The following is a 26,552-nucleotide window of genomic DNA, read 5'->3' on the forward strand; positions in this document are numbered from 1 at the left end:
TGACCTGTTTGGGTGGGAGGTGGGCAGCATGAACTGGAACTCCACCACACAAGTGTTGTCCTTCAGCTGGCGATGCTGAACGCTGTTTAACTCATAGGCAATATAAGCCCTTCGAACGTACACCTAGTTAGAGAGAAACACCATCAGCTTAGCTGGGGTAAGGAAGCAGGAAGAGACAAAGGAGACAAATAATACACCAGAGACTTAAAAAACAGTCAAATTGAAACAGATATCCCAAAAAATATCTAAATAGAACCCTAATTCACTAGAATTTAAAGTTATCCTTTGAGGAAGGCTGGTCTGGCAGGATGCAACCAACAACAGGGTAGAGGCTGACCACATTCTCTGACAGCAGCTTCATTTTCAACCCTTTCAACCATCTGATTCTAAAAGCAAAGAAGGTAAGTGAATGAAGTTCCAGATTCAAGTTATTAATATTAATGCTGTTAAATGCCAGGCTCCAAGTAACTGGCAGCTCCATGTAACTGGCAGCTCTCCTAATCTTGTGCTCAAAAAAAAATCCCCATAACAGAAACCAAAGAAAAATTAATGATATTTGGTTTTCTCAATGGCAATAGGCTTACCTCCAAAGCTGCCATCCTTACCACCTGGTTACTGTGGTAGAAAAAGTTGGGAAGCACATCAAAGATGGATGTCTCGGACAAAATGAGTTTCTAGAAGAGATCACATTAGGCATGAGCATTAAGAGGGAATCGCCTGTCTCGCAAACAGGGTCAGGCAAATAAACACATCCCAAATGAAGGCTGACTAATTCTACTTTCTGTGCTTTTCCTGTTGTACATCAAGGATTATGACCTTTTTCTATTAAATCATGGAATATCTCAAGGTGGAAGGGACCCAGAAGAATCAAATCCAACTCCCTGCTCCTGCTACCTAAAACTAAACCTATATGATTAAGAGCATCATCTGGACACTGATCTCTGACAGGCCTGGCACCATGACTGCTTCCCTGGGGATCCTGTTCCAGGGACCAACCACCCTCTCAGTGAAGAATCTTTCCCTCATGTCCAATCTGAACTTTCCCTGATGCAGATTTCCTTGTGTCCTATTGCTGGTCCCCAGACAGAGAGCAGCACCTCTCCCTCTGCTGCCCTCCTCGAGGAGGTTGTAGGCTGTGATGGGATCATTCTGATATTAGTATAGGGATGAAAACAAAAATGTGAGGGAAGCTACAAACCAGAACAATACAATTTAAAGCCACAAGGACCTTGGTACTACAGGTGAGATTTAATACAAAACATGGAGATCAAAGAGGAGAAAGCAGGGAAACAATGAGAGAAATTTGGTAGATACCTGCAGGTTCTCAATGCAGAACTGGTGTCCGTACATGTCAATAGCAGACAGGAAGATGGACTCCACCTGGTTGTGACGCAGCTCATAGGAGGGCAAGTGGGAAGCAATGAGAACCTGGTGAAGAGCACACACAGGGGATGTCAGTGGAAGGAGTGATGCTGAGCCATCAGCTGTTACCTCCGGAGCAGCACCAGCCTGCTCCATCCCAGCAGAGGCGGCTGGTTTCTCCTGTGAATTCTGTGGCACCTGGGTGATGCTGCAAACTCTCTCCCCTCCCCAGCCTCATTTGTGTATCTGCTCCGTTTGTATTATTGGCAATTCCCCATGGAGCAAAGGAACAGCTTCAATCAAGTTCCATCAGTGCATGTGATTTAGCACTGCAGAGCTGCAGTCCTGGGGATTGCCTGACCGGCTGTTAATTGGAAAGCAGAGCTGGCAGGCAGCAGCTGCAGGGAGCAGCACCACAGCCTGCCTCTGCACAGGCACCAGGACACACTGGTGCCAGGTATTAAATGCCCAACATGAAGGATGCAGAGATAGGAAGGGGAAGCAGCTTGCAGGGGAAAATGAAGTGAAAGAGCAACATAAAGACACAGACAAGGACAGCAGCACCATCCCCAGCATGCTGCTGAGAGGTTCAATAACTGAACGGTTCAAGGACACAAACACAATCCTGAAGGAAACATAAGGTCACTGAGCAGCTTCAAATGCCCCGTTCACTTTCAATAGTCAAGCTCTGAAATAAAAGGAGTGATCCTCAAAGTGTCAGCTTCCCTGCTTTCAGAATGGAGATAGGGATTGTGGAGTGTGAGCAGTGGATGGCATTACCATGAAACGATTGTGCCCTCTCATCCCTTCCTGCCTACAGACTAACTGCTAAAGAGGAAGCTCACAATAATATCCAAGTAGGTATCTGGCATTTAGATTATTATCTGTACCAAAATGTTGGAACTACCAATATCAAGAGTTCTCCCAATTATTTTCAGATTAAAAGAGATTGACAAAACACAACTCAAAGCCAAAAGAAACCTGCAAAAGACCAACATAATTCCTTGCAATAATTCCTTAGTGGCTGCAAGGAACATGTAGCTCCTGTGTAGATTTCTCTCCGTGTTCTGTGCACACCAATTCACAGTTGTAAGTCTGCTGATGAACCCAGATTCATGTCATGGCTGTTCACTGCACAGCTGCCTCCACATTCCAGGCAGCCTGAGCTAGTTGGGTTCACAGATTATACAGGCAGAAGGAACCAGAGCAACCATGTATTTCGACTTCCTCTGTCACACAAACCATAGGTGACTCTCAACTAACTCCTACTTGAGCCAGACAAAACCTTTTGGATGAGGAGGGACAAAAGGAATGTAATCTGTACTTCAAATATTACAGTGGTTGGGAATCCGCTGCAATCTGTGTTAGCCTGTCACAGTGATTCACCATCAGTTAATTCATTTCACTGTTAAAGCTGCTCACAGTAATCTACTCGTCACATTTGCACAGTAATCAAACTAAACATCAAGAGATATAGACTTTGCAAAAGAGAGAGCTCCGAGCGGGAGCAGTCCCTATTGATCCGACCAGCACAGCCTGGCTCTCGCCAGGATCAGCTTGGATTCTGAACACGCTCCCTTACCTGCCGCGCTCGCAGGGCCACTTTGGCGTTGGTCGTCTTGCTGAGCTGGGTCAGCTCTGTCAGAATATTAATCAGCTCATCTGTCAAGGTGGGGTCACGGCCACAGAGCTGGTCCTAAACATAAAGAGAACTGAAAATGCTTAGAACAGAGGAAAACCATCTCCCGTCCTCCTGCAGAGGAGCTGAAACCTGAATTACACACGCACGTGCTGGACAGCATCACCTCTGCAGGTCACCATCTCAATCACTCTGCAATGCTGTGCTGACAAGGGTACAGGTATTGGGCTCTCAATACTTTTACACATATAAATAAAGCTACAGAGGAAAGAAGGGACTGGCACTGTCACCCATTTTCTTATTTGCAGCATGTGCTGTGGCATGCAAACACATGAGAAATACTGACATGTCAGAGAGACTGGGGTTAAATGATTTCCCATTACCCAATTCCAGTTTTGCACCAGAACTCCCCTCTAGCAGCAATGCAAAACCCAAAGAGCATTTAATCGGAGTGAAATACCTTTTGTTGCACGTAAGGATTAACAGAGCTTCACCATGAAAGGTGATCAAACAGAAGGCGTTTATCTGGCAGGAGAACCTCCTGAAGTCCACTTCAAAAACACCCCAGAACCCCCCAAAACCCTGTAACTCCCCAACCACACATTTGACACAGCATCTGCAATACTGAAATGGAAGATCCTGTCATTCCTTTAATAAGGCTACAAAAAGCTAACTAAAACCATAACTTAATTCCCATGAATAATCCCACAGTCTTTGACTCAACTGTGGCTCACTGGCCTGGGAGCCTCTTCCTCTCACTCCCAAAGCCGGAAACCTTCTAGGAGCCTCTAATATGCTTCTTCTAGCCAGCACTTAACAGTTTTTCTCTTGGTAAATGAATCACAGGAGGAAAATGAGAGATGAAACTGGGATTTGCAACAGGAAAGAGTGCTGGCGTCTTTAAGAGATGTCAAACACAGAGTCCAGAAAAGACCCTTTGAAGATCCAAGAAGTAGAAAGGGGAAAAGGGAAACCTCTGTGCAGCAGGTTACACGGATAAGCCTGCCAGGGAAAACAAACTAAAAACCCAAAAGACAAATAATACAAGTCCTATAGACTGACTAACAAATTACAGCTCATGCTACATGTGATTCCAAAGGTAAACAGCTACTATCTCTTACTAGATCATTGTCCCCTACTAACCAGTCTTGGATCAGCAAACGTTTCAACACATCTAGGAAGGATGAAGTAGTTCCCATCCTGCTTTAAATGTGGTAGCTAAAAAAGGTGAAGGATGGCACAAGAACACAATTGCTAAACCATCCTCAGAGCCCCTTGTTACTGATGGATTCCCAGGGATACATCAATAACAGGATAGGCATGAAGGTATTTTGATATGACATTTGCCATTGGAGGACAGACTTACACCACCCCACAGAAATAACTTGGCAACGAAATGCCACAGCCCACCAAAAGTGTCAGGGGATCCCTCCAGTGTGTTTTCAGCTCTTGCACACTGGGATGTCAACCTTCACTTAAGTAGAAATCATAAAATCATCATAGAACACTTTGGGTTGGAAGGGACCTTAAAGTCCATCCAGTTCCAACCCCTGCCACGGGCACAGACACCTTCCACTGGAGCAGCTGCTCCAAGCCCCTGTGTCCAACCTGGCCTTGAACACTGCCAGGGATGGGGCAGCCACAGCTTCTCTGGGCACCCTGTGCCAGCGCCTCAGCACCCTCACAAGGAACAGCTTCTTCCTAGTAATAATTCCTAGGCCAGGAATTGGGAAGTAATGGACAGTGGTCGGCAGAATGGCTGCAGAGGAAGGAAAAGGAAAAGGCTTTGATGTTTCTCCGCATTCCCTGTTTCCCAGCACACACCAACACGAAGACACAGCACAGCTCTGCCTCTAAGACACGGCATGGCCGGAGGTGAAAAACCAGACAGAGAAAAGTTTCAGTCATGTTTCAGGGAGAAATAATCAGGATGCCAAGAGCAAACTGAAGCAGGGAGCTGGCACCGCGCTGGCTCTGCCTGCACTGATTGGCAAAGGCAGCAGCAAAGCCTCAAACCAGCTCTTTGACAAGGCCTAACGCCTCCCCGGCACCCCCGTGTAATTACACACTTGAGTGACTGGACTCTGAAGCAAATTGAAGGCCTGAGCTGCGAACAGCTGCCATTTTCTCTCTCCATCACGCCAGCATGATTACTTGAGAAATGAACAGCCCCGGCTCAAAGCTACTCCAGAATCCTCAGAGGAAATATGGCTCCGTGTTCAAATAATGAGATTCTTAAGGCAAGTGTTACTTACAATCACACAGCACAGCAGAAAGGGAAAGAAAGGAAAAGAGGAGGACAAAAAACACAAGGAGGGGGAAAGGAGAGGCAGAAAGAAAGAACCGGTCCTTCTACCTCGCAGACTGGAATTGAAGAAACCCAGCCTCAGCCTAGCACAAGGATGACTCTGTTCCTGCTTCTGAGAGCTATTTTGGGCATGGCTACTCTGGGCAGATTTTTGGCAGTACCAGCCCATATTGTGCTTGTAAAATGGAACAGAAAAGGAGCGTGGAGAAAAGGGAGATAGTATTGAAATGAGCCTCTTACAAAGCAGGATACCTAGCTGTAGTCTGTCACAGCTAAATTCAGCCTGCCTTGAGGAAGGGGGCATTCATCCTGCTTCAAAGCGTTTTGTGGGACAAGCAGCTCTTGAAGCTTTTTATGAAATATGAAATAAAGGAGACAGGACTCAACTGGGTTTTAATTATTTTTCCTGGGAATGTCATTTACTGGGAGTTTTACCCATGAGTGGGACTGAAGTAGATGAAACTGAGAGTTTTCATAGAGTAACAAGCCCGAAGAAGCAGCAAAGGTGATGGTGGGTGCTGGCATGAGGGTTCATTTGTGTTTCTAGGGTGGAATCTATGCATGTCCAAGAGGAATTCTGACCCTAGGACATTCCCCATCCTTTCACAAGCCCCCTGGACACCATACCAAGGGTCAGAGGCCTGATGTGAAGAGATCAGCTTTGTGCTGAGAAAGTGAGTTGGATTCCACCATGCAGACCAGCGTATACTGGTCCAAAAGCACCACTGCAAGTCTGAGATCAGGCTGAGACCATAACCAGGAAGAAGCCAAGAAAGTCACCATCAACCCCTAAGACTAAACTATAGCTCAATAAAACTCCTCAGCAGCATCCATATGGGCTGGCTCATGCTATTCCCTACCAGGGTATCACCCTCATTAGTAAAGAAGGACCATAAAAATGTTGCTATTACAACATCTGCTTTTCGTGCTGGCAGCATACTGCTTTGCGTTCCAAGCAACTCCAGTTTGAGTACCATGAGCTATATAAAGACAGGACCTCTCTGAGGCCTCTGGGGATGAAGAAGCGAACTAAACCAAGTCATAGCCCTCTAGCATTCTCCCAGTGTAAGAGTGAAGTCTGCATCCTTATCTCTCCACAGATGCTCACAAATCACTTGCCTCTCATAGGCAACTATTGCAGGATAGTCATGAACCAGAAGGTGCACAGACACTGAGCCAGACAGTGAGTCCCGGGTCTCCTCTAACACATGGCTTACATGCCCCAAGAACACAAGAAGAAACCCCCCTCTGCTGCCACTGCTTCTGTAGTCAGAAGCCTCCATCTTTGAGAAACAGAGCTGTCAATTCAGTACCTTTCAAAGCATCAAACACACAACTACAAGAAGCAGCAAATTTCTAGAGCACCAACAGGCAACTTACAATGAGCATTGTAACAAGCAGGTTCTTCTTGGTGACCTGAGCATGTGAGAAGATGTAGTTCAACACAGCATTCATATCACTTTTATTCTCTTCCCGAAGCGTGAAGACACACTTGTCATAGTGACCTGCAATCAGAAAGGCACATTTTTCCCAGTCTTCACACCCCTGTGTTAAGGAATACACGTTACAAGATGTGTCTTTGTCTTTCTCCATACATGTTTTGAGAATCTGCTTTGCATGGTCCACACAACTCTGAGAATAAAGCATTCCTTCCACCAGCCCTCAACTGCAAACTGTAATTTAAACATCCTACTCTTGTTAAAACAGTTCCAACACCAAATACCTCCTTTGTGAGCAATTCTAAAGGGAGGGATGGTGAGCTCACTCTTTCATTCCAGTGACAACCAAAATAAAATAACAGCAAAAAGACTTGCACCATCCTCCACTACCAGCAAATTGAAGTGGAAATGAAGCTGCGGTACCATTAGGATGGTGCAGGTAATGGAGCAGGACAAAAGAAGAGCAGAATCTGAACTACCTGTAAGAGCTGGAGCCTCAAAATCACCTAGTGCTCCACTGCCCTCTTGTGCCTGCCTGAAGCAGTGCAGCGCATTTAGTTCGATTGTGCTTCAGGCTGAGGTTTGTTCTTGGGAACAGCAAGCAGCTTCCTGGTGTTTTACTGCAGGTGCAAACAACTCAGTGATCTTTTAGGGGTTCTTTTACAGCACTTGATTTTCTTCCCATAGAATTTAATAAACAGTTAAGAGAGAGCTAAACAGGGTGGTGAATTTAAACAGTTTTTTCCAACTCCGGTTTTGCTACAGATGCTCAGGAATCAGGAAATAAATCAAGCTTCTAATATGAAGCTTCTACATGTGGAACCCTAACCCTGACCACAAAGTTAGTCTTTATTGAAGGGCGTCCATGTGGACCTTCTGGGACCAAGTGTGGTTCTTTCAGAAGTCAAATCCTTGATGTTCTTAGAGACTCACCATGCTGAAACTGCGTCTCCACCTTCAGATACTGACGGAGCAGATCCATCACCACTGCTTTCATGTGACCTCGAATGCCACTCCGGTACCTGCAGAAACAAGTAAGTGAAACCTAGCACTCACTGAGACTGGTCAAGCACAGCTCCTACGATCCACAAGTAAATAACACTCACCAGGAGTGGCAGAACAAACCTGTTGGCTTACAGAAAGCAGCATACCTGAAAACCCCAATTGTTATGTGAATCCCTAATTCCTGCCATTAATACCGTGGGAAGCAAGGCTCATGCTTTGCAACCAAATGTCCTTTTTCTTCTACAAATACTGAAAACTCTATACATTGGAAGGTGTAATACACACCAGCAGTTTAGTGAAATGGCAAAGACATGATCAGTGTCAGGACAGAAGTTAAATCTTTCATATGGCAAAGGGAAAAAAGGAAGGATGTGCCTGTGTGTATTCCACAGGCAGCCAGGAGCCACACACATCCTCCGCACTGTGGACCTGAGGGAAGTGTGCAGGCTTACTGCTTGTGATTTAGACTCTGAGCATAATCAAACCATGTGAATACAGATGAGCAGGCTCAGGTCTTTCAAGCAGCAGCAGAACACCCCAACCAACCACCCAGCAGTTAGGGAGCAGCCCTGAAAAAGACTCACCTCTGTACCAGCTGCACAATGCTCTGAGTGTTCATGAAGAAGACCTCACGCTCCGATTTGCGGTTCAAGGTGGCTGCATGGCTGTCCAGGATATTGGCAATCTGAAAGAGAGCCATCAAATCACATCAGAGTCCCTGCCCTGGTGGGACAATCTGGCTGAACAACCAGCAGAGAAACTGAGCTCTTCCAAACAGACCAGAGCTCCAGCAAAGACCGAAGCGTTATAAAGTGCTAAGGAAGTTAGTGACCTGACAGTGACACAAAAATCAATGCACAATATCATATACTGGAGAAATCATCTTCCAACACCTCATTACGTAATGAGGCCTCCCTTAGTTGCAATCACTCTTTTTTAAGGTTGACACTACATATTGCACTGCAGCACACGCACCAGGCGAAAAGCAAATAGGTAAATGCCCACAAGGCCACTGATAGGATTAAACTGCTGCCAAACTGCCTGTTTAAAGCTACACTGAGCAGGGAACACACATCCTTCTGTACAGGCAAAGCAGGCAAGCTCAAGTGATACAGGTAGATCCCATGTCGAAATGCATCCTTCAGGTCCAAGTAACCTCCAGATAATTTAAAGGAGCTTTCCCTCCCTCTCTCCTTGCCCCAACACAAAACAATTTTTGTTCCCCTATAAAGTGTGGTTTCATCACCTGTTGGCTGGGAAACTGGCAAAGGACTGATGTGATGTTGCTGGCATATTGGGCCATCTCCTTCTTGATGGACTTCTCTACATTGGGTGGAATCCGTCCAGAAACACTGGTCATGATGTCCTGAAGCTCCAGCAGAGGTAAAGATGGATCTCTCAGTGTCTTCATTAGTCGTTCAACCCAGCCCTTCACCTGGAGAGAGACAACTCAGTGTAAAGACAAGCATGAAGAAAAGAATAAGCAGCAAAAAGGGAGAAAAGGCTTTTTGTTGAGGTCATCTTCAATACTGTTTTATCACACAGCTAATCCAGGAATTGAGAGAGACAGCTGGGATAGATGACAGAGCTACTGTGCTATCTTAAACCAAGAGCTGACTCAGATTTGTCCACCTTCCTACCTCCTCCCTCTAGGACTTCTACCCCATCTACAAGGCTGCAGTGACAAGCTCAACTCCTTGTCTTTGTTTTGGGTATCATCAATGGAATTCTCCTATCTTACTTTCTGGTGAGATTGACTGGGAGGAAGTCTAAGAAAGAAAACTGAATTGAGCTGGCACTAGCAGGGTAGTACTGGCTGAACATGCAAACTGCCCAGCCTAACCCTGGACTGATAAAGAACCAATGGATACCTTGCTGCTGAAGTAGGGCTCTGGCAGGCAGTATCCATTCATCACATTGACCAGGTTATCCAGGACATAATGGAAGATGCGATGGAGTTTCTCACCTCGAAGCGCTGTGCTCTGGATCTGTGGCAAGGTACCTGTGTGCAGTTCTGCCTGGAAACACAATGAACGGCACAGTTTGTCACCTGCATGGCATCATCCATGGTGGTAACATCTAGTTTACCATCAACTGGAGACTCAGATTGAACTTGGAAGAATTTCCAGTGTGAAAAACGCACTTGGTTGAGAGACAGAAAGGTTATGAGCTGGATCTCCAACAGTTCCATGTTGTGTACACACAAAATAGGCTAACACTACTACTGAAGTAAGAAGGGAACAAGAATATACGTAACTTTACCCTGAATCAAAGGAAGAGACAATAATCTGAGTCCTAGTCCTCATCTGAGACAAAGGAGTGGTAAAGTGACAATTCCAGTACATTGCACACATCTGAAATTGGTTTCTTACACAGGACCATCTTGTACCACTCTCAACATCACTCCCCTATTAAAATCACAACAAACATCTGTGCTTCCTGCAACTTCTCACCTGCTGAACCCTGCTAGGATCATCCAGCTGGAGCTTGGCAATCACACAGCCTGGATCCAAGACGGCTCCTGGGCGTTTGACATAATGGATGCAGCCTGATTCTCCTGCTGTTAGTGTCATCACCATTTTCATTACCTGTAGCAAGGGAAACACGTTACCCACTCAGCTGCCACGTTCCCCCAGTGGTTCTAGTTCTGTGAGCCAGCAGCCAGTATCCTACCACAGGCAAAGCTCCATGAGTACCTTTTGGGTTCAGACTTTTCCAAAGGCTTAAAAACACAAGCACTGGGAATGAAACCCCAGACAATGAAGTGAACGGTAGAATGGAATAACTGGCCACAAACTAGCGCAGCAGGAATGTCATCTGTTCCACACTGCCTAGACCAATAGGTACTCATGAAGGTCCCATATTCAACACGATGAAAAAAGCAGATACAATTTACTGTGGCAATAGAGTTCACTGCGCTCTAAGGGCTGGAGGTCAGTGAGCCACTTGCAAAGGCTACAGCAACACATTCACTTCTAGCAGAGAGAACCAGGATTGCTTTCTAGAGGTCACAGGTCTCGGACTGCTCTTCGCAGAGATTCTTCCTCACATCAACATGAAAGCTCTTTGCCTGCAGTGCAGAAGGGCTGGGTATGAGGGGAGATGGCTTAGTTTTACCATTGGTATACTACACAACACAACTGGGAGCACAGGAACTGAGTAGGTGGTTCCTTCTTAGCCACAGCTCTGTTGCAGTGTAAAAACACTTACAGAAAATATCTGGATCTCTGGCTTGATATTTTTCTCCTACACATTGTCCTCAAGGGGTTTAATTGCCCCTCTGTCAACACACACCCTCCCCTCCCTCAAATCTGTTTGAGCCATTCACTCCTACACAATCTCTCCTGCTTTCCTCACAGTGATGCAGAAATTGTTCAACCTCCTCTTCTCCAAGAGTTAAGGAACTTCCAAGGGAGAAGGGAGGAGTGACACTGATTAACTCATCAGATCAACCTGATAAATAAACAGGTAATCAGAGAACTCTCAATTTGCTACTTAATCTTATAATGTGACTGTTTCTGCGTCTGTGTCACTGCTAAACAGTAGTCTACACACAGCCTTCTTTACCACAGCTGGAAAACACAGAACACATGGACACCACTCTACCTTGGTGTCACAGCAAGAGCATAATCATGGTTATGGTTATCTGACAGAAATTTTGCTTATCACTTGAAATACAGGCATCAACACTCCCATTTCAGCTGTTAAGCTCTTAATTTCTTCCCCACCCTGTCAACTGTCACCGCTGATTCCTGTGTTAGCTCAGACAACATCTAGGAAGGAAATACTGTGACTTATCCCTTGTGCTCAGTTCCCAGCTTGAAAACATTCAACTTCTCACCCCCCACACCAGCTTTTGCCTGGGCAGACTCAGCATCTGCAGTCAAGTCAGTTCTCTGAGACTCTTTTACCTCTATTTCTGCAAAGCACTGGCCAGCAAACACGTGGCCCCCATCCTCCACCACGTACTGGATAAGCTTCCCAGCAGAAGGGGAGCGCAGAATGGAGGGATCATTCTCCTTTTCAAACACACAGGTCTTGTTCCCTATAGTGATGCGATACCTGGGAAAGAACGGGATAAATCACTGCAACAGAATTTCTTGGGGAAAACATGCAAAGGGGAAAATTCTTTCTCTCTTTCCCTGAAGAACACCCCCTCAACCAGCTCTTTGAGCTGGAAGGCCCAGCCCTGCATCTGAAAGTTCACGTTAACTGTATCAAACTAAGACTATGGAAGCCAAGGATCAGAAACCAGACACAACAGCCCTTAGCAAGGTTGGTTGTGTGCCACTTTTGTGCTGCTTCTCCACAAAACATCCATTGCCAGAACCAGAACCAAGGAAGTTCCAGACTTCATATAAACAAAGCCTGGTGTTATTGCAGATGACACTTGCTACACATTAACACTCATCACATGCACCAAACTACCCATGCAAAATCATCTTGTGTCCAGCACAAAGCCTACGAGAGCAGGAGCTGCCCAAATTCTCCTTGTATTCCTGACCAGATTCGTTGCATTTGTCACAGAAAAGAAGGCAGCAGAGGGGGCACTGGTTCATGTTCCAGAAGACAGGAGATTTAGGGACCTTATGGTTATGATCCCTGCAGGGAGTTTTGAGGGAATGCCCTGGAACAGCAAATCTTGGGTCTGTTTCTGAGGCACTTGTGGGGTTTCAAGGATTTTAAAGATTTTCATATTCTGGCTTTTGTTTGGGTTTTTTATAATCCAAAAGGGCACTTTCAAAGAACCAGCAGGAGAACATGGACTCCACACACATCCAGATCTTTGCTCTAACAGTAGCCAAGATCTGCTCTTCAGGTGAAAGCAACTTCTCCTTTTAAGCTCATCCATGCTACACCCAGTAGCCTCTTCCTAGCAGAGCATTCCATTCCCAACTGATGTGTAAAGTTACAAATATACCTAATTCTGGCTTGTATGCAAATTAAACAGTGATCTTTGCAGGTTGCTACCTGTCCACTTCTTCTTTCATGTAGGTAGTATAGCTGCTGCCATCATAAGACAGGAGCAGTCCTCCATCACTCAGCCGGTGCACGTCCACCTCCACACAGGAGCTGTTCATGATCACCACATAGGAATTGGGAGACTGTCGGGTCACCTGCAGGTCCGCAAGAACAGTATGGAGCCCATGAAATGAACCCAGCATTTATAGTGCCTTGGTTGCCACAACAGACAGTTTTCCAGCACTCCAACAGTGGGAACTGAAGGGCAACAGAGCCACTTGTTCTCATGTTAGGTGGGAAAAGCAGAAGAATTTAGGATCACAAGGCCAAGCATTTAGCAGTTGAGAGATGCCTGAACTAATGCTGTCCATTAATCTTGATTAAATCCTTTCACACCTATGCATTAATAGTACAGGACTGAATCATACACCATTTCTTCACCCTGATCTACACACAAAGCACTGTCATATACTAATATTGCCTAATGAACAAGAGAAGCAACAAAAAAGAGACAGTCTTATGGAGAAAGCAGCTAAAGCTCTCCCTGGAGAAAGGCATCCTGTCACAGCCTCTGCCACAGAGCTCCTGCTTGAAGCTGAGTAAATGCTTAGAACACCCTTTAGGGCTGTTCAGTGCCTCTCACCAAAGGAGTGCCAAAATACAACCATGGAGGTGCAGAATATTTACAGCTGCAAAAAGCAGTGTACGGCCACGTCATTAAAAGCTGCACCATAATAAATTTGCCCAAGTAAGCTCATTGAGATTGCACAGGCAATCTTCAGTGCAGGATTTCCTAACCCTTGTACACTTGGTTTTGAAACCTCTCAACAGTGTTTCTAACATGGTCTTTTTGCACATAGCAAAGAAAAAGCACCACTAGAAGGAAAAAATGCTACAGATTCTGGTCATGCTGATGAAAGTGGGTTCAAACACCAACAGAGCAGATCTATGTGTTCAGAGACATCAGTCAAAAGTTCTGGTGAACCAACAGGCAGTATACTTTGCCAGTAACAAAGTTTTCTTCACCCTATGCAGAGCATTTCTTGACCTTGAAAGACTAACACTTACAGAGATATTGCAACGGAGAGACATGATGGGATATCATTATAAGGGAGATTGGACTGATTGCCTAACCCCACTACAACAGAGAAAATGAACTCCGCACAGAGTAATTCCAGTTCCAGTAATTATACATTACAAAGATTAAGCAAGAACAGCACAGGCATTTCCAAGTAAAAGAGACAAGAGGATGGGTAACCACACTGTGCATCATACCTTCAGCACATACTTCCGTCCTTCGTAGATGAGTTCCACATCTACAGTGTTCAGCAGTGTATGAGCAGGCAGGACTTGGCCCCTTGAAAGTGAAGTATGAAACAAAACTGGTCTTTTAGAAGCCATCAAACTGCTACCAGGGGCCCAAGCAGGTTCAAGGATGCATGCAAGAGTTTGGAAAACACTAGCAGAAAGATGGGAGCAAGCTTTTAAACCACCTCTTCTTAGGAGGAGTCTGCCAGAGAACAGTCAGCAGACAACAAGCTCTGTGTATTTCGGGACTGGACCTGAATCAAACTTGTAAATCACAGCTCATGACTGTTGGCTTCTCAGCAATTTTACCTTTCTAGAGAGTGCAGGAAGTTGGAGACGCTGTTTCGGAAGCTCACATCAGCCACGTGCAGAGCTCCACACACCACTCCCAGCATGGTATCAGGCCTTTCAGCCTAGAAAGGAAGAATACACAACACCATTCCACCTCCCTTAGCTTCAGTCCATTCTGGACAACCCCTTGCAGAAACAACAAATCTCAGCTTTACTTCTGGTTCACGGCCAACTTCTCTTAATTGATGAGGAATTCATGCAAATACAAACAGAAGGAACTACATTTGTAACTCCTTCAAAGAAAACCACACTTCTTAATTCCTGGATCACACCTTGAGGCTCCACCTAGATGTCCACTAAATTGGTTCCAAACTGCAAAACAAAATACCAGCTTTAATTCCCATGTACACTAAGATGCTTTTCTGATCTATCTCATGATGGTTTCTTATAAATAAGAACTGAGGACAATGAAAATATTAATTTATAAAGCAATAAGATTAAATCAATCACTCCTAAATCCTTATTCTCTTGCAACCAGCATGCACCAAGCTTGACCTCACATCCCCTTTCCATTCTCACTCCAATTTGCAGTCTGTAAAGGAAGCAGCTGCACCTGAACTTTCTCAGCAATAAGCCGATCCAACCAGCCCGTGTCAATGCGGTTCTGCTGGAAGCTTTCCGTCTCCAGGAGTTTAATCAAGTACTCCACAGTGGTTCGGAAATCCCCTCGGATGGACAGCTCCTTCAAAGCCACTACCATGTTTCTGAAAGAGAGAAGAAAACCTATTATCTACCCCATACTAACAGCAACAATGTGCAAACTGGTTAACTTCAGGTAGTTTCACCCTAGGAGCTGCTGGGAAAGAACAGCCTGAAGGTAACAGCAGAAGAACATGTGCACAGGACCAAGATTCCCTCTAAAAAGCTTGGGAATGAAGGAGTGTTAATTTCCTTCAATCTGGTGCAGGTAGGAGCAAGAACAGCTCAGCCAGCCAAGCTATAAATCAGGCGTTCCCACTGTTACCGCATAGGCATTTACCACATGTTAGGAGCGTAGATAAGACAGATGTGGTCTCCATCCCACAAAGAATGGAAGAGAGGAAAGGCTATGGATGCAAAAGGAGCCTGGATGACAGGTCAGATAGTCCTGTCTTGTGACTGGATGCTTCCTCATTCCACACAACAAAAGGAGGCTCAGTGACTTATGAACATTTATAAGACACTGGCCTAACAAGTTATCAGTGTTTGCCCTGTTAGAAGCCTTCCACCCAAATGCCTTCTAGGAAAGACTTCAACACAACAGTGGCTGCACCATAACCAGCAGCAGGCACACGAGGCAGGAATGAAACAGAAAGATAGAACATAAACTAAGCAAAAAAGTGTAGAAATGTAGGTGCAACACAGTGGAACTGCGAATCAAGACAGGACGAGAAGCCTGAGCATGCTGTGGGAAACAAGGTGAAGAGAGGGAAACTTCAAACTCCTACAAGTAAGGAAGCAGTCTTGTTTTTCCATGGCACTTTGGATCAAAGAGGACAAAACCAAGCAACTACCAAGGTTCTCCCACTTTTCTGACTACTTACGAGATGGCCTCTTCCCGGTTTTCTCCCCAAGAGAAGCAGTGACCAAACTGAGAATCAGCAAACTCATGCAGCCCTCCTGCAGCAGCAACACTGAAATAGCCCCAGACATTCTTATTGCTGCGGAAGTTCAGTTCCTGAACTGTTCCAGAACTGGGCTTAAATCCCTGTAAAGACAGACAGACATTGCTATACACCCTAAAGAAAAAGTAAATAAGCCAGAATTAGGGAAGTAATCAGAGTTCTGAAAGCCAGAGCACTTTTGTGCTGCAATATCACATATACACAAACAAGTTCAGGCTGTGTTTAAACAGAATCATCAGCTACATGAGCTAAAGGAAGAATCTATTTGCTGCCAAAATGTTCAGCAAGGAGCAGCAGCAGGGATTGAACCTTGGTGTAAGGCCCCAGTTCTCAGTGTGTGATCAGTAACTACGAGTTTAAAGCACTCACCTCATCAGGATTCTCACTGGTGATACGTGCAGCGATGACATGGCCCCGGGGACAGGGGACATGGGCTGAGTTCTCAAAGTCAATAGATGCATCTCCCCATGGAGAAACACCATACATCATTCGGATATCCTTGATCCTGTGGAGGGGAATCCCCATGGCAATCTAAGGAAAAATATAATAGAAATATATAAATATACATGTAATAATAGTGATTATGATTATGCAAATAATAAAGCACCACTAAGTAAGTTTTCCTCCTAGCTAAGAGTGCTTATTCCTTGAGGAATTAACTTCACCAACTCTCTGCAGGAGCAGATACACACACATGGCTGTTTTCTGATGTGAGCCTTCTCCATTGACACGTCTTGGAACATTCATACTTCTCAGGACAGCTGGGCTCAGTGTAATATCCATCGTAAGCCCTTCAGCCAGTATTTTCCATTGAGTGATTAAAAGGCTCCAGAGAAAGCTGGCCAGTGCTGGCTCAGCTGAGGATGGGCACACATAAGGCCTGTTATATAAAGGTCCTCATGAGACAGAAGGCTCCTAATTGTCAACTTTTGTTTCACAAAATAATTTCAGCGCTTGAAGTTGAACTAGTCATAGAATCATGGAATGATTCGGGTTGGAAAGGGCCTTAAGATAATCCACTTCCAACCCCCTCTGCTATGGACAAGGACGCCTCACGCTAAACCAAGGCTCTGTCCAAACTGGCCTTGAACACTGCCAGGGATGGAGCATTCACAACTCCCTTGAGCAACCTGTTCCAGCACCTTACCTCCCTCACCTCTTCCTTATACCTAACCTGAACTTCCCCTGTTTCAGTTTGAACCCATCACCCCTTGTCCTGTCACCACAGTCCCTGATGAACAGCCTCTCCATGCAGCCTTCTCTTCTCCAGGCTGAACAGGCCCAACTTTCTCAGCCTGCCTCCATAGGGGAGGTGCTCCAGTCCCCGATCATCCTCATGGCCCTCCTCTGGACTTGTTCCAACAGCTCTGTGTCCCTTTTATGTTGAGGACACCAGAATTACACACAGTGCTGCAAGTGGAATCTCACAACAGCAGAGCAGAGGAGCAGGATCATCTCCCTTGACCTACAAGTCTTGGTTAAAGACTGTTGAGACAAGTTTTCTTACACACAACATCTCCTTAAACCAGTTTTCCTACCTCTATTTACTCCTCTATTATTGCTTGTCTTCACACTCCTTTTTCCTGAAGCAGTCCAGGAGAAACAACTAGAAAATAACCTCTCTTTGCTTTCCAAATCAGAAAGAGCCCAACAGCAAGGCCATAACTTAGTGAAACAGTTGTAATAGAATGGATGCATATACATATAGATAGATACATACATGCATATATATACGTTGGAATACTGAACAAAGCTTTGCTCCAGCCATAAAAGATCAATCCCAAGCTGAGAGTACCAGAATGGGCCTTTGAACTGCTGGGTGTTCTGTACAGGAGGACCAAAATAGGCCTTTGAATCATTGGGTGTTTAGAGGAGGAAATGTGGACACGCCACATATCACCTATCCACACATGCAGATATAGGTCATATTTACGAGAGCTCTCTAACATTTGGCTTTATATTCTCTCCTCTATCAGTACCACAATCTATTCATCTGAGTGTGAGTATGTGATCTGGTTTTAACACAGAGCTCTGACTCAGACAACAATCCACCCCCCTGTTTTATTAAGCCTTCAGCAAAACAGGTTTTTCATGCTTGGGCCTCTTCATACAGTTTGAGTACTTCTGAAAGCCTCCAGAAGCCAAGACCTGGGCACTTGACTCACCTGGAGCTGTGCTGCAGGCAGATTGACATCAGCCACCATCTCTGTGCAGGGGTGCTCCACTTGCAGGCGGGGATTCAACTCCAGAAAGTAGAAGCTGCCATCCTGGCTGTACAGGTATTCCACAGTGCCAGCACTCACGTATCCCACCATTTTGGCAAGCTTCACTGCACACTAGGATATAGGAAAAGAAGTATTTGATTTCCAGGCCCTGCGCTCAGTTACTGGGCTCCATTCCTCCTACTTCAGACTTTTTGGTTGGCATTCCAAAACACCCAAAAGCTTGTAACAGGCCTAAAAACTGCTCAGAGAAAAGCACGGGGCACATGAGCTTTGATTTACAAGTTACAGAAGCCAGAGTTTAAGCAAATATTTATTATTCAGCATCAAACAATTCATGTAACTCTTACAGGTTGCTTTTAATATGACAGCTGTGGAGCAGCCTTTAAAATGCATGTACCCCAAAAAGAGGAGAGAAGTGCAGTTTAGATGTTTTTTGTCATATTACGTGGTATTAAATTATTGTCATATTATTTCATGGTGGACTCAGTCAGTATTGGAATGTGAGTCCCATTGGGAACTTGAGCCCACGCTAACCAGCGTGGGACACACAACCCTATATTGCTCCTTTAAAAGATTCAGGAGTGCAAAACTCCTGATGATGCCAAAAAAAACCCTAAGTCCTGCCTGTTTCTGGAGTCCCACAAGGCAGAGAACCTGCAGAGCCCCGCTCACCTGTTCCATGTGCTCAAACACCACCGAAGTTGCAATAGAAGCAGGTGCTTCCTCAATAATCTTCTGGTGCCTGCGCTGCACAGAGCAATCCCGGCCAAAGAGGGAGATAGCATTGCCATACTGATCTGCCAGGATCTGCACCTCCAGGTGCCGGGACTGCTTGGCCAGTCTCATCACAAAGATAGGAGAGCCTGGGACTTCAGCTTGAACCTACAACAGAGACAACACAAATGCAATGACCATTTCTGATAAGCACCTTAGTCACAATCATCCCAATTGATTTTTTAAGCAAGGAACATCCACAGTGCATCCCCTGGGCCACCTAAGGCTGAGAATACACTTTGTTCACTCGTATACAATTGCAGTACCATTTCCTTTCCTTTCTGCTTTCCTAAGTAACTCACAAGCTAAAGAAGGTTTGTGTCCCTCAACACTTTAGAGTTACACTGCTCATGCCCTCCATTACTTGGATTTATTTAGCATCTCCAGTGAAGTCTGGGCATTTGACAACTGTATTGGATATGCAGATAGAGTGAAATCCTGCCAGCATACAGAGCAAAGAAAGCATGAACTCATGATTCAAAGTAGCTAAACATGCTCTGGACACATAATGCAGTCTTCTTCAGCTATTTAACGTTTCTGATACATAGGTCTCAGAATCACCCAACCTGAGCATTCAGAACAAGACAGCACAAATCAACAGGAAAAGTTACCTGTCTGAATAGGTTGGGGAAGTCATCTGCGTTGTTAACCTTCCTAATTCCTTTTCCTCCTCCTCCTTCAGAAGCCTTGATCATGACAGGGTAGCCAACCTCCTCAGCAGCCTGACCAAGATGGGCAGAAAAACATGGGTAAGTACAAAATGGTTGAAAAGATCTTTATTTTCCTCTTGATTTGTGTCCAAGCTTCTATGCCTGACTATTCAGTAACCAAGACATGACTGGGATAGAAACCAAATATCCCAGTTTGAGAGGATGCCTGAAGTTGGAAAAAGGAGCAGTGCTTTTGTGACTCTTGCTTCTCAAAGCGATCACAAAATCTTCTGTCATTAAATTCACTAACTCACAGAAAAGCTTTTGTAAAATACAGGAAGTCGTTGCACTGGGTAACACAAAGATCATGTATCCCACTCCCTTTCTTCACAAAGGAAAACTCCCAAACCCTGCATTGTGCCAGGAATATTCCTTATTCCAGAAATCTTCCTCAAAGAGAAACTCAGCAAAAGATAAGATCAAGTATGAGGTCATGGGTCGTTATTAAAAACACCTCCTTCCTACATTACCCAAAAACCAGAAGAGAGTCTTTAGTGAAATAAAACTCTGGTTCCATATATCTTGTCTCTCTCCTCATTCCCACCTCATTCTGCAGGCTGGGTCCATGTGAAGGATCACTTCCCAGATTCCAAGACTCAGCTCTGTGAGGCTGACAGCCTAGTTCTAGTTCGTCCTCCCATTACAAATACATCAAACCTCTAGCTGTCTGCAGCAAGACCTCAAATACCTCCAGAACAGCAGCCACCCACCCGCAGTCCATCATCTGCATCTTTCACATAGCCTTTTTCATACAGCTCCTGAGGAACGTTGAGGATACGCTTCTGCAGATCATTCTCCTGCCAGTCCACTCGAAGACCTGAAATAAAAGCAGCATCTTCTTAGGTCGTGAGAACTCACACAGCAGACATGAGTGAAATAAACAGCAGTCAAACACAGTCACAGCAGAAAGAAACCAGTTCCACAAGGAACTGGTCTGGAAGCATTTAAAAGGGAGAGAGTGCAGAATGCAAAGAGATATTTCTGCTTCCTGGGGAGCAGATGCAACAAGTGATACCCTCTTTCATTTCCCCTGTGCAATTCTGCTGTCATTTACAGCCTTTTCAAACTGCATACTGCTTCCATGGAAGCAGAGTATTGGCCATGTGCTCCAAAACTACACGCTCCATGCTAGAAGACTGCAGAAATGCCAGACAGTACAGCTGTTCTGTTAGACCTATAGCCCATTACACAATGCATAAATTCTGCCTGGCATACCCATACGTATCACAGTAGCTAAGCCTCAAATACAGGTGTGAAATTCTGAACAGATGGAACATCCCTTGGAGCACCTATTTGTGCAGAGACACTTCTTAAAGATTAGACGTGAGGAAGAAAAACTACTAGAATGATCCTGATAAACACATGGCAGTTTCCTTCTTACCACTGCCACTCCAAGGAAGAGTTGGAATTCCAGCAGTCTGTGCCACTATCGAAGAAGCAATTTTATCACCTAAGGCCCACATTGCTTGGCTTGGAGGACCTGCAAAGAGCAAAAACAACACATGAGAAACACAAGAGACAGTAGCCATTAGTCAAACATCCAGAAGTCTAATCTAGGTTTCATGCCTATCTTTAGTTTTAAACATCACACTTGTCCAAAACTTCATTTAACATGCAGAATCCTGTGGTTTGGGGATGAGGTTTACCACATCAAACATCTCCAGCACTTAGTTAATACACTGCTAACCAAATCACAAACTTCCTGGACTGTTCATGGAAAACTCCACCCTTTCCAGAAACCCTAACTACAAACACCCTCTTCAAAATGACAACAGGGACACTCAGCTTGTGAAACAACCTGCTTTAACAGGAATCTTTTCTGATTTTGGATCCACAATAGTCAAAGGTGTGTTGGAGAACTTGCCAGTTCTCCCATACAAGAACTAATTCCCAGCACATGTCCAAACCTTATCTGTTTTCATTAGCCTCAGTGACTGGTAACAGAGTACACCATTAGACAGCACAGTGTGTTGCTCTGACTACCGTAAAGAACATATAATTCACCTTGCACTTGTAAACCATCCCTCAGGGCTCTCTTTCAGACTCAGGATTTTCTCCCCCTAAACTTCCCCATCTTAAAACAGGGACCAGACATCAGATCAGAAGAGTATATCCTCACCCATGAAAGCAATCCCATTTTTGTGGAGAAGCTCTGGTAGTTTAGGGTTCTCGGATGCATGGCCCCAGCCAGCCCACACAGCCTGCAGAAGAAAATAGCATAATTTACTCTCTGTTTTAGGAGAACAAGCAGAAACAGGAGGCATGCAGATACTTAACGTCTTTCTTTTCCCCACTGGAAACAGCCTCATCACATTCATGAGCCAGACCAGTCCCCTGAACTACACGGTAAGTTCAGTTTAAAGGGCTACTGCCTTGCATCTTGTAGACAAGTCAAAGAAGGCTGCTGCAGGAAGCTGTCGAAGAGCAACTAAGTGCAGGAAGCAAAAGGCTGAAGGGAACCTTCCACCTCCTGCAGGTATTCATGCTGGGAAATCCACTGCACTGTAATAAGCATTGTGCCCTCCGGTGCTACCATAGATCTGTGATTTCAATTTCTTTGATCTTTCTCCCCAGAGAGAAGTATGTTAGCACCTGTTTTGAGAAGTACTTTTGACCCTTCTCACCTGCACTGGAATCCGCTTTGCAATATCAAGAATGAGCTCCACATTTGCATAGTTGTTATTGTTTGGTCCTCCTGGAACTGGGACATAGTGATCTGCCATTTTAATATACTCTGCAAACACAAAGAAGGGCTCTTTTAGATTGCAAATCTAATAAACAGGACTTGGTCTAAAGTTCCCTAAATCTACAGCACTGGAAGTACTCCATCTCCTCCCAGAAGGATCAATTACTTGCCAGAATGGGATGTGATGCACGGACAAACATTGAACTTCTTGTGGGCACAGAGATCTGTGCGAGGAGAGAGTTCTGCACCTTCAGGGGTCTTCATAACTCACCTGCATTTGCTTTCAGATCCTCAGGAGTCACCATAACAACAAATCTGATGGCCCGCTCGTTTCGAAACATCTCGTAGGACCACCGGCGGATGGACCTCATGCACTTCACCGCTGCAATGCCATTATTTGCTATCAGCACCTGAGCATGTTAGAAGCAGGAATGAAACAGAGTCCAAACAACACCAAATGATAATGAAAAAGTTCTCTGCAGACTCTTGGTCCAATTCTGGGGCTGTGCAGTTTCCTTGGGCAGCATTCAATTCAGCAAGAATATTTAACAGCCCATCAGTCAATTTAGAAATAGGCTCTTACGTGACCATAAAGACTTTAATGTGTTATGTCTCATTTGGATTAAAGAGCAGAAGGACACAGGAAAATAGGCCTAACCAGTACCTGAAACTTCCACTGTCTGATAAGAAGAGACATCATCCATTAAATGAGTCTGTATTTCTAAACACATTTCTCAGTTTTTTTCCAGTCTACTTTGCTACAGCTCTCCATAAATCCTTCTGTAGCTCCAGAAGAGCTCAGGCTCACACAAATTTTCCCCCGTCACACTAAGCTAAAATAATGGGATGTTTATTTATCACACAGAAAATGAAATGGGAACACAGTGGTTACAGGCACAAGCACAACTTTCAAGTTCAGGAGTATTGAGTTTGGTATCAGCAGTGGACAGCCTTCTCGAGAGACATCCTCGCTCAAGAGAAGGGAAAACAACGCAACATGCCAAAGAGAATGAGGTCAATAATTTACCTTTTCAATAACCTTATTCCCACCAAACCGAGTAACAAATTCTGCTGGAGAAGCCACGGTGAAATCCCGCTGCACATCAACTTTCTTCCTGTCCCGGCCTTGCTTTACAAGGTGTAAACCAGACATGCTGGGCCTAGGAAAAACGTGGGAGACAGAAAAAGGCAACTTGGCAGTGCAGATGTACACAGATCATTGGTAAAGTTCCCCTTGACCATATTCCCCAGACAGAGAAGCAGATCACTTTTTACCTCCGGGCCACCAGGACCTGGTCTTCAGCTTTTACAGGGATGACTGGTTAGGAAGGAGGGATGAGTGGTGGGAAGGTATTTAAACAACCCAGTGCTTTGGGAAGACCCAACAGCAACCGAGGGGGTCGGTGTTATTAGAGCAGTGGTACCACTGCAGCATCAGTCCCCAGGAGCCAGGCAGGCCCAGTCCTGGCTGCCCTTGGGCCATGGGAAACCCTAACCTCTGCCCTGATCAGCTGCTGGAGAGCTGCTACCATTGAGCAACACCACAGGGAGGGCATGACAGGAAAACCAAGCCAAGGACAAGCCAAGCCATGTGCAGCATCTAGAATTCTCCCTTCATATGCACAGCCACCGAGGTCAGGTAGCTGAGAGCTGTAACTGTGGGGCTCACTGCCTCACATGAGGTTTGGAGCTTCCTGGCTGGAAATGAGCTACTGTTAGAGGCACCCTGTGACAGCCTGTGGGGAAATAGATTCCCCCTCACTTTTCCCCATAAATATGTGATGGCCTATGAAGATTTACCCATCTGGAATGCAGACCCTCCTTAACTGTGCAGCAATAACATGTGTTCTGACTAAGAAACTTGCTCATGAAAGAAGCCCTGGTCTAACTGTAGCAAGTGTCTGGTTAAGTCCAGATTCTTCTCTTACGCATGCTTCTTCTGAACAATCACAGTGCTAAAACAGCCTACACCTTGCAGTACACATTAACAAGGAAGATCTGGACCCACGTCATCTAGAACAACCTACTCAAAAAGCTACATGCCAAATCTGGTATCATCAACCATGACCTGTATGAGAAGGAAAGGTGACATTTTCAGGTAAGGCAAGATCAATGCCTAGATCTGACCATAAAGACATGCCAATCTATCAGACACAGGATGAAGCAGGTTCTTCCCTTCTACTGTGGCAAACTCCAGTGTTGTTTTTAAGATTTTCCAGAACAACCAGAAAGCAGCCCTTGAAGCTCAGATGTATCACTCTTTTCCTCCCATGACAAATGGCCATGCTTGACTTCAAGTTGAGTCTTGGTATAAGTGAAAACCTGTTCTATGCAGAGTGAAAGAGGCCTTGAAGCAATCCCTGAAGCCAAGAGTGGAGAAGGCAACAGAAAAACAAGATCAGTGGGGTGATTTTAAAGCATGTAACAAAAACAGATGCCTGTCTTCCAGTGAGATTCAGGGATATTCAACTGGCTGCACACCCAGTCCAGTAACCTGCTAGCTGATACCCAGAGAAAGGCACAGATCGAGTGAAGTGAGCAAACCTTCTCCCCTGTATTACTTTCCCTTCTTAACTGCACTTTCAGAAATAAACACTGTCAATGAACTTAAAACTTGTCCCTATCAGCAAGAGTTCACAGACTGCTGTAATAAGCTCAAGAATTCAAGGTGAGGAGCTAACAGGCAAGAAAAGAGGAAAGGTGCAGTTAAGGTTGAATTTGTACTAAATTTGTGTGTTTTAAAAGGGTCAGACTCTATGTCAAGGAGCACAGTCCAACAAGTGAGACAGGTTTATTCACTGCAGGTTTATTAGGGCAGTCACACCAAAACCAGGAATAAGACATCAAAATCCTGGGATCAGAATGTGTGAACACACATGAATAGGAACTATCCTGCCTGTAGTAATTTCTACTATACACATGAAGATACTGCTCCAGCTGAAATGTCAAAAGAACCAGAGGTTCATCATCCAAAATAATGCACAAATACTTGTTTACAAGCAAGTAGAGTTCAGTTTAGTTTGTGGCAGCAAACATACCAAGAACTTTACATTAGCTTTATTTACTAATAACCACTGGCTGCATGTTGTGTCAAAACAGGAGAGATGATTCTTTTTCTGCAGGGCAAGATGAGGTAGAGGTTGGGCAGCACAGCAAAAAGAATACTAAGCTCTAAACAAAACAGAATAAATGCTGAGTTGAGCCATCCCTCCTAACCACCAGCTCACAGCTGCTGTGTTTTGTTAGGCAAGACCTTCCAAAACACCCATCTATCCTTTGGAGCTGATAGAGCAGGAGGTCATGCAGAATCTCCAACTCTTTTAACACTGATTCCCTCGCTAAGATGTATTCTAGCATCCTGCTTGCAGACTGCATGCACAGACACCTCAAGGCAACTGGCAAGGATGAAGGATAAGGATCCTTTCAAAGGATGAAATGAAGATGGAAAAACAGCAGCACGCAGTCCCAATGCAGAGTGGCATTCTCACTTTTTGTGTATCTTTACTTGTCTAGCCCAGCAGTATCTTCATGCGTATAGCCCAGCAGAGCTGCTGCGCCGAGGAGACGCTCGCATCCGTAACCCTTACCTTTGCAGCATGTGATATCTCATTTCCTGACTCTGCTCTGCAGAATCCTCCATGCTGTCTCAGTGAGGGAATGAACAGATTTCAGGCTCGCTTACAGCTCCTCTAGCACTGCTGCTGCTGCTATTTGATTCTGAGAGCCCTGCAGCTCAAACCCCTGCAGGAGAAAGCTGCAAACAGCTCCGTGCAGTTCTCCTTCAAGCTGTGGCGCTTCCCAGATTGCTTCACTCTTTTAACCTTTGTCCCTTGCTTTCCACCACCCCTCTGTGTGTGCAAGCTGCTCTCCCGTGACACAGCACGCACAGTGCAGGGAGCAGCTTCCCCCTTCTGCATTCAGAGGAAAGCAGCTAATCAGGAAAGAGAGAAAATGAGCTACAGGTTACGCAACCAGGCTTAACGCCCAGCACTGCTGCTGCAGCCCCGGTGATGTGCAGCGGCTCCTCCAAGCAGCAGTGAGCTCCAGCTCCTGCTCCCCACAGCAGAGGTCATGCAAGGAAGTGGAGAGCGCAGGGTGTCCTCATGTGCTCCCTCAACACTCACAGAAACCAACATGCCTAGACAGGAGCAGGCACCTCACTGTTGACAGCAAAGGCAG

The 26,552-nt window shown here is 45.2% G+C and overlaps 1 protein-coding gene across 7 annotated transcripts in view; it reads right to left on the minus strand.

Moving 5' to 3' along the window:
- Window positions 1-26,552, minus strand: part of ACACA (acetyl-CoA carboxylase alpha) — a 114,746-nt gene that overhangs the window by 72,495 nt on the left and 15,699 nt on the right. For 6 of the 7 annotated variants that reach the window (XM_034068787.1, XM_034068790.1, XM_034068788.1 and 3 more), the window contains 26 exons: window positions 23,401-23,533; window positions 22,645-22,783; window positions 22,312-22,421; window positions 21,807-21,888; window positions 21,069-21,167; window positions 20,398-20,504; window positions 19,589-19,699; window positions 18,876-19,085; window positions 18,144-18,314; window positions 16,348-16,509; window positions 15,898-16,061; window positions 14,928-15,078; window positions 14,333-14,436; window positions 13,991-14,072; window positions 12,725-12,870; window positions 11,665-11,815; window positions 10,207-10,341; window positions 9,625-9,771; window positions 9,000-9,188; window positions 8,338-8,438; window positions 7,682-7,770; window positions 6,690-6,814; window positions 2,945-3,058; window positions 1,315-1,428; window positions 585-674; window positions 5-123 (listed from right to left, as the gene is read on the minus strand). In XM_034068787.1, coding sequence (XP_033924678.1) covers window positions 5-123; window positions 585-674; window positions 1,315-1,428; window positions 2,945-3,058; window positions 6,690-6,814; window positions 7,682-7,770; window positions 8,338-8,438; window positions 9,000-9,188; window positions 9,625-9,771; window positions 10,207-10,341; window positions 11,665-11,815; window positions 12,725-12,870; window positions 13,991-14,072; window positions 14,333-14,436; window positions 14,928-15,078; window positions 15,898-16,061; window positions 16,348-16,509; window positions 18,144-18,314; window positions 18,876-19,085; window positions 19,589-19,699; window positions 20,398-20,504; window positions 21,069-21,167; window positions 21,807-21,888; window positions 22,312-22,421; window positions 22,645-22,783; window positions 23,401-23,533 — 3,345 coding nt within the window. Of the gene's footprint in view, window positions 1-4; window positions 124-584; window positions 675-1,314; window positions 1,429-2,944; window positions 3,059-6,689; window positions 6,815-7,681; window positions 7,771-8,337; window positions 8,439-8,999; window positions 9,189-9,624; window positions 9,772-10,206; window positions 10,342-11,664; window positions 11,816-12,724; window positions 12,871-13,990; window positions 14,073-14,332; window positions 14,437-14,927; window positions 15,079-15,897; window positions 16,062-16,347; window positions 16,510-18,143; window positions 18,315-18,875; window positions 19,086-19,588; window positions 19,700-20,397; window positions 20,505-21,068; window positions 21,168-21,806; window positions 21,889-22,311; window positions 22,422-22,644; window positions 22,784-23,400; window positions 23,534-25,960; window positions 26,029-26,552 lie in introns of those variants that run through there. The other variant, XM_034068791.1, reaches the window with a different exon arrangement.

Source organism: Melopsittacus undulatus, chromosome 13 (assembly GCF_012275295.1).
Source record: "Melopsittacus undulatus isolate bMelUnd1 chromosome 13, bMelUnd1.mat.Z, whole genome shotgun sequence".
Classification (NCBI taxonomy): domain Eukaryota; kingdom Metazoa; phylum Chordata; class Aves; order Psittaciformes; family Psittaculidae; genus Melopsittacus; species Melopsittacus undulatus.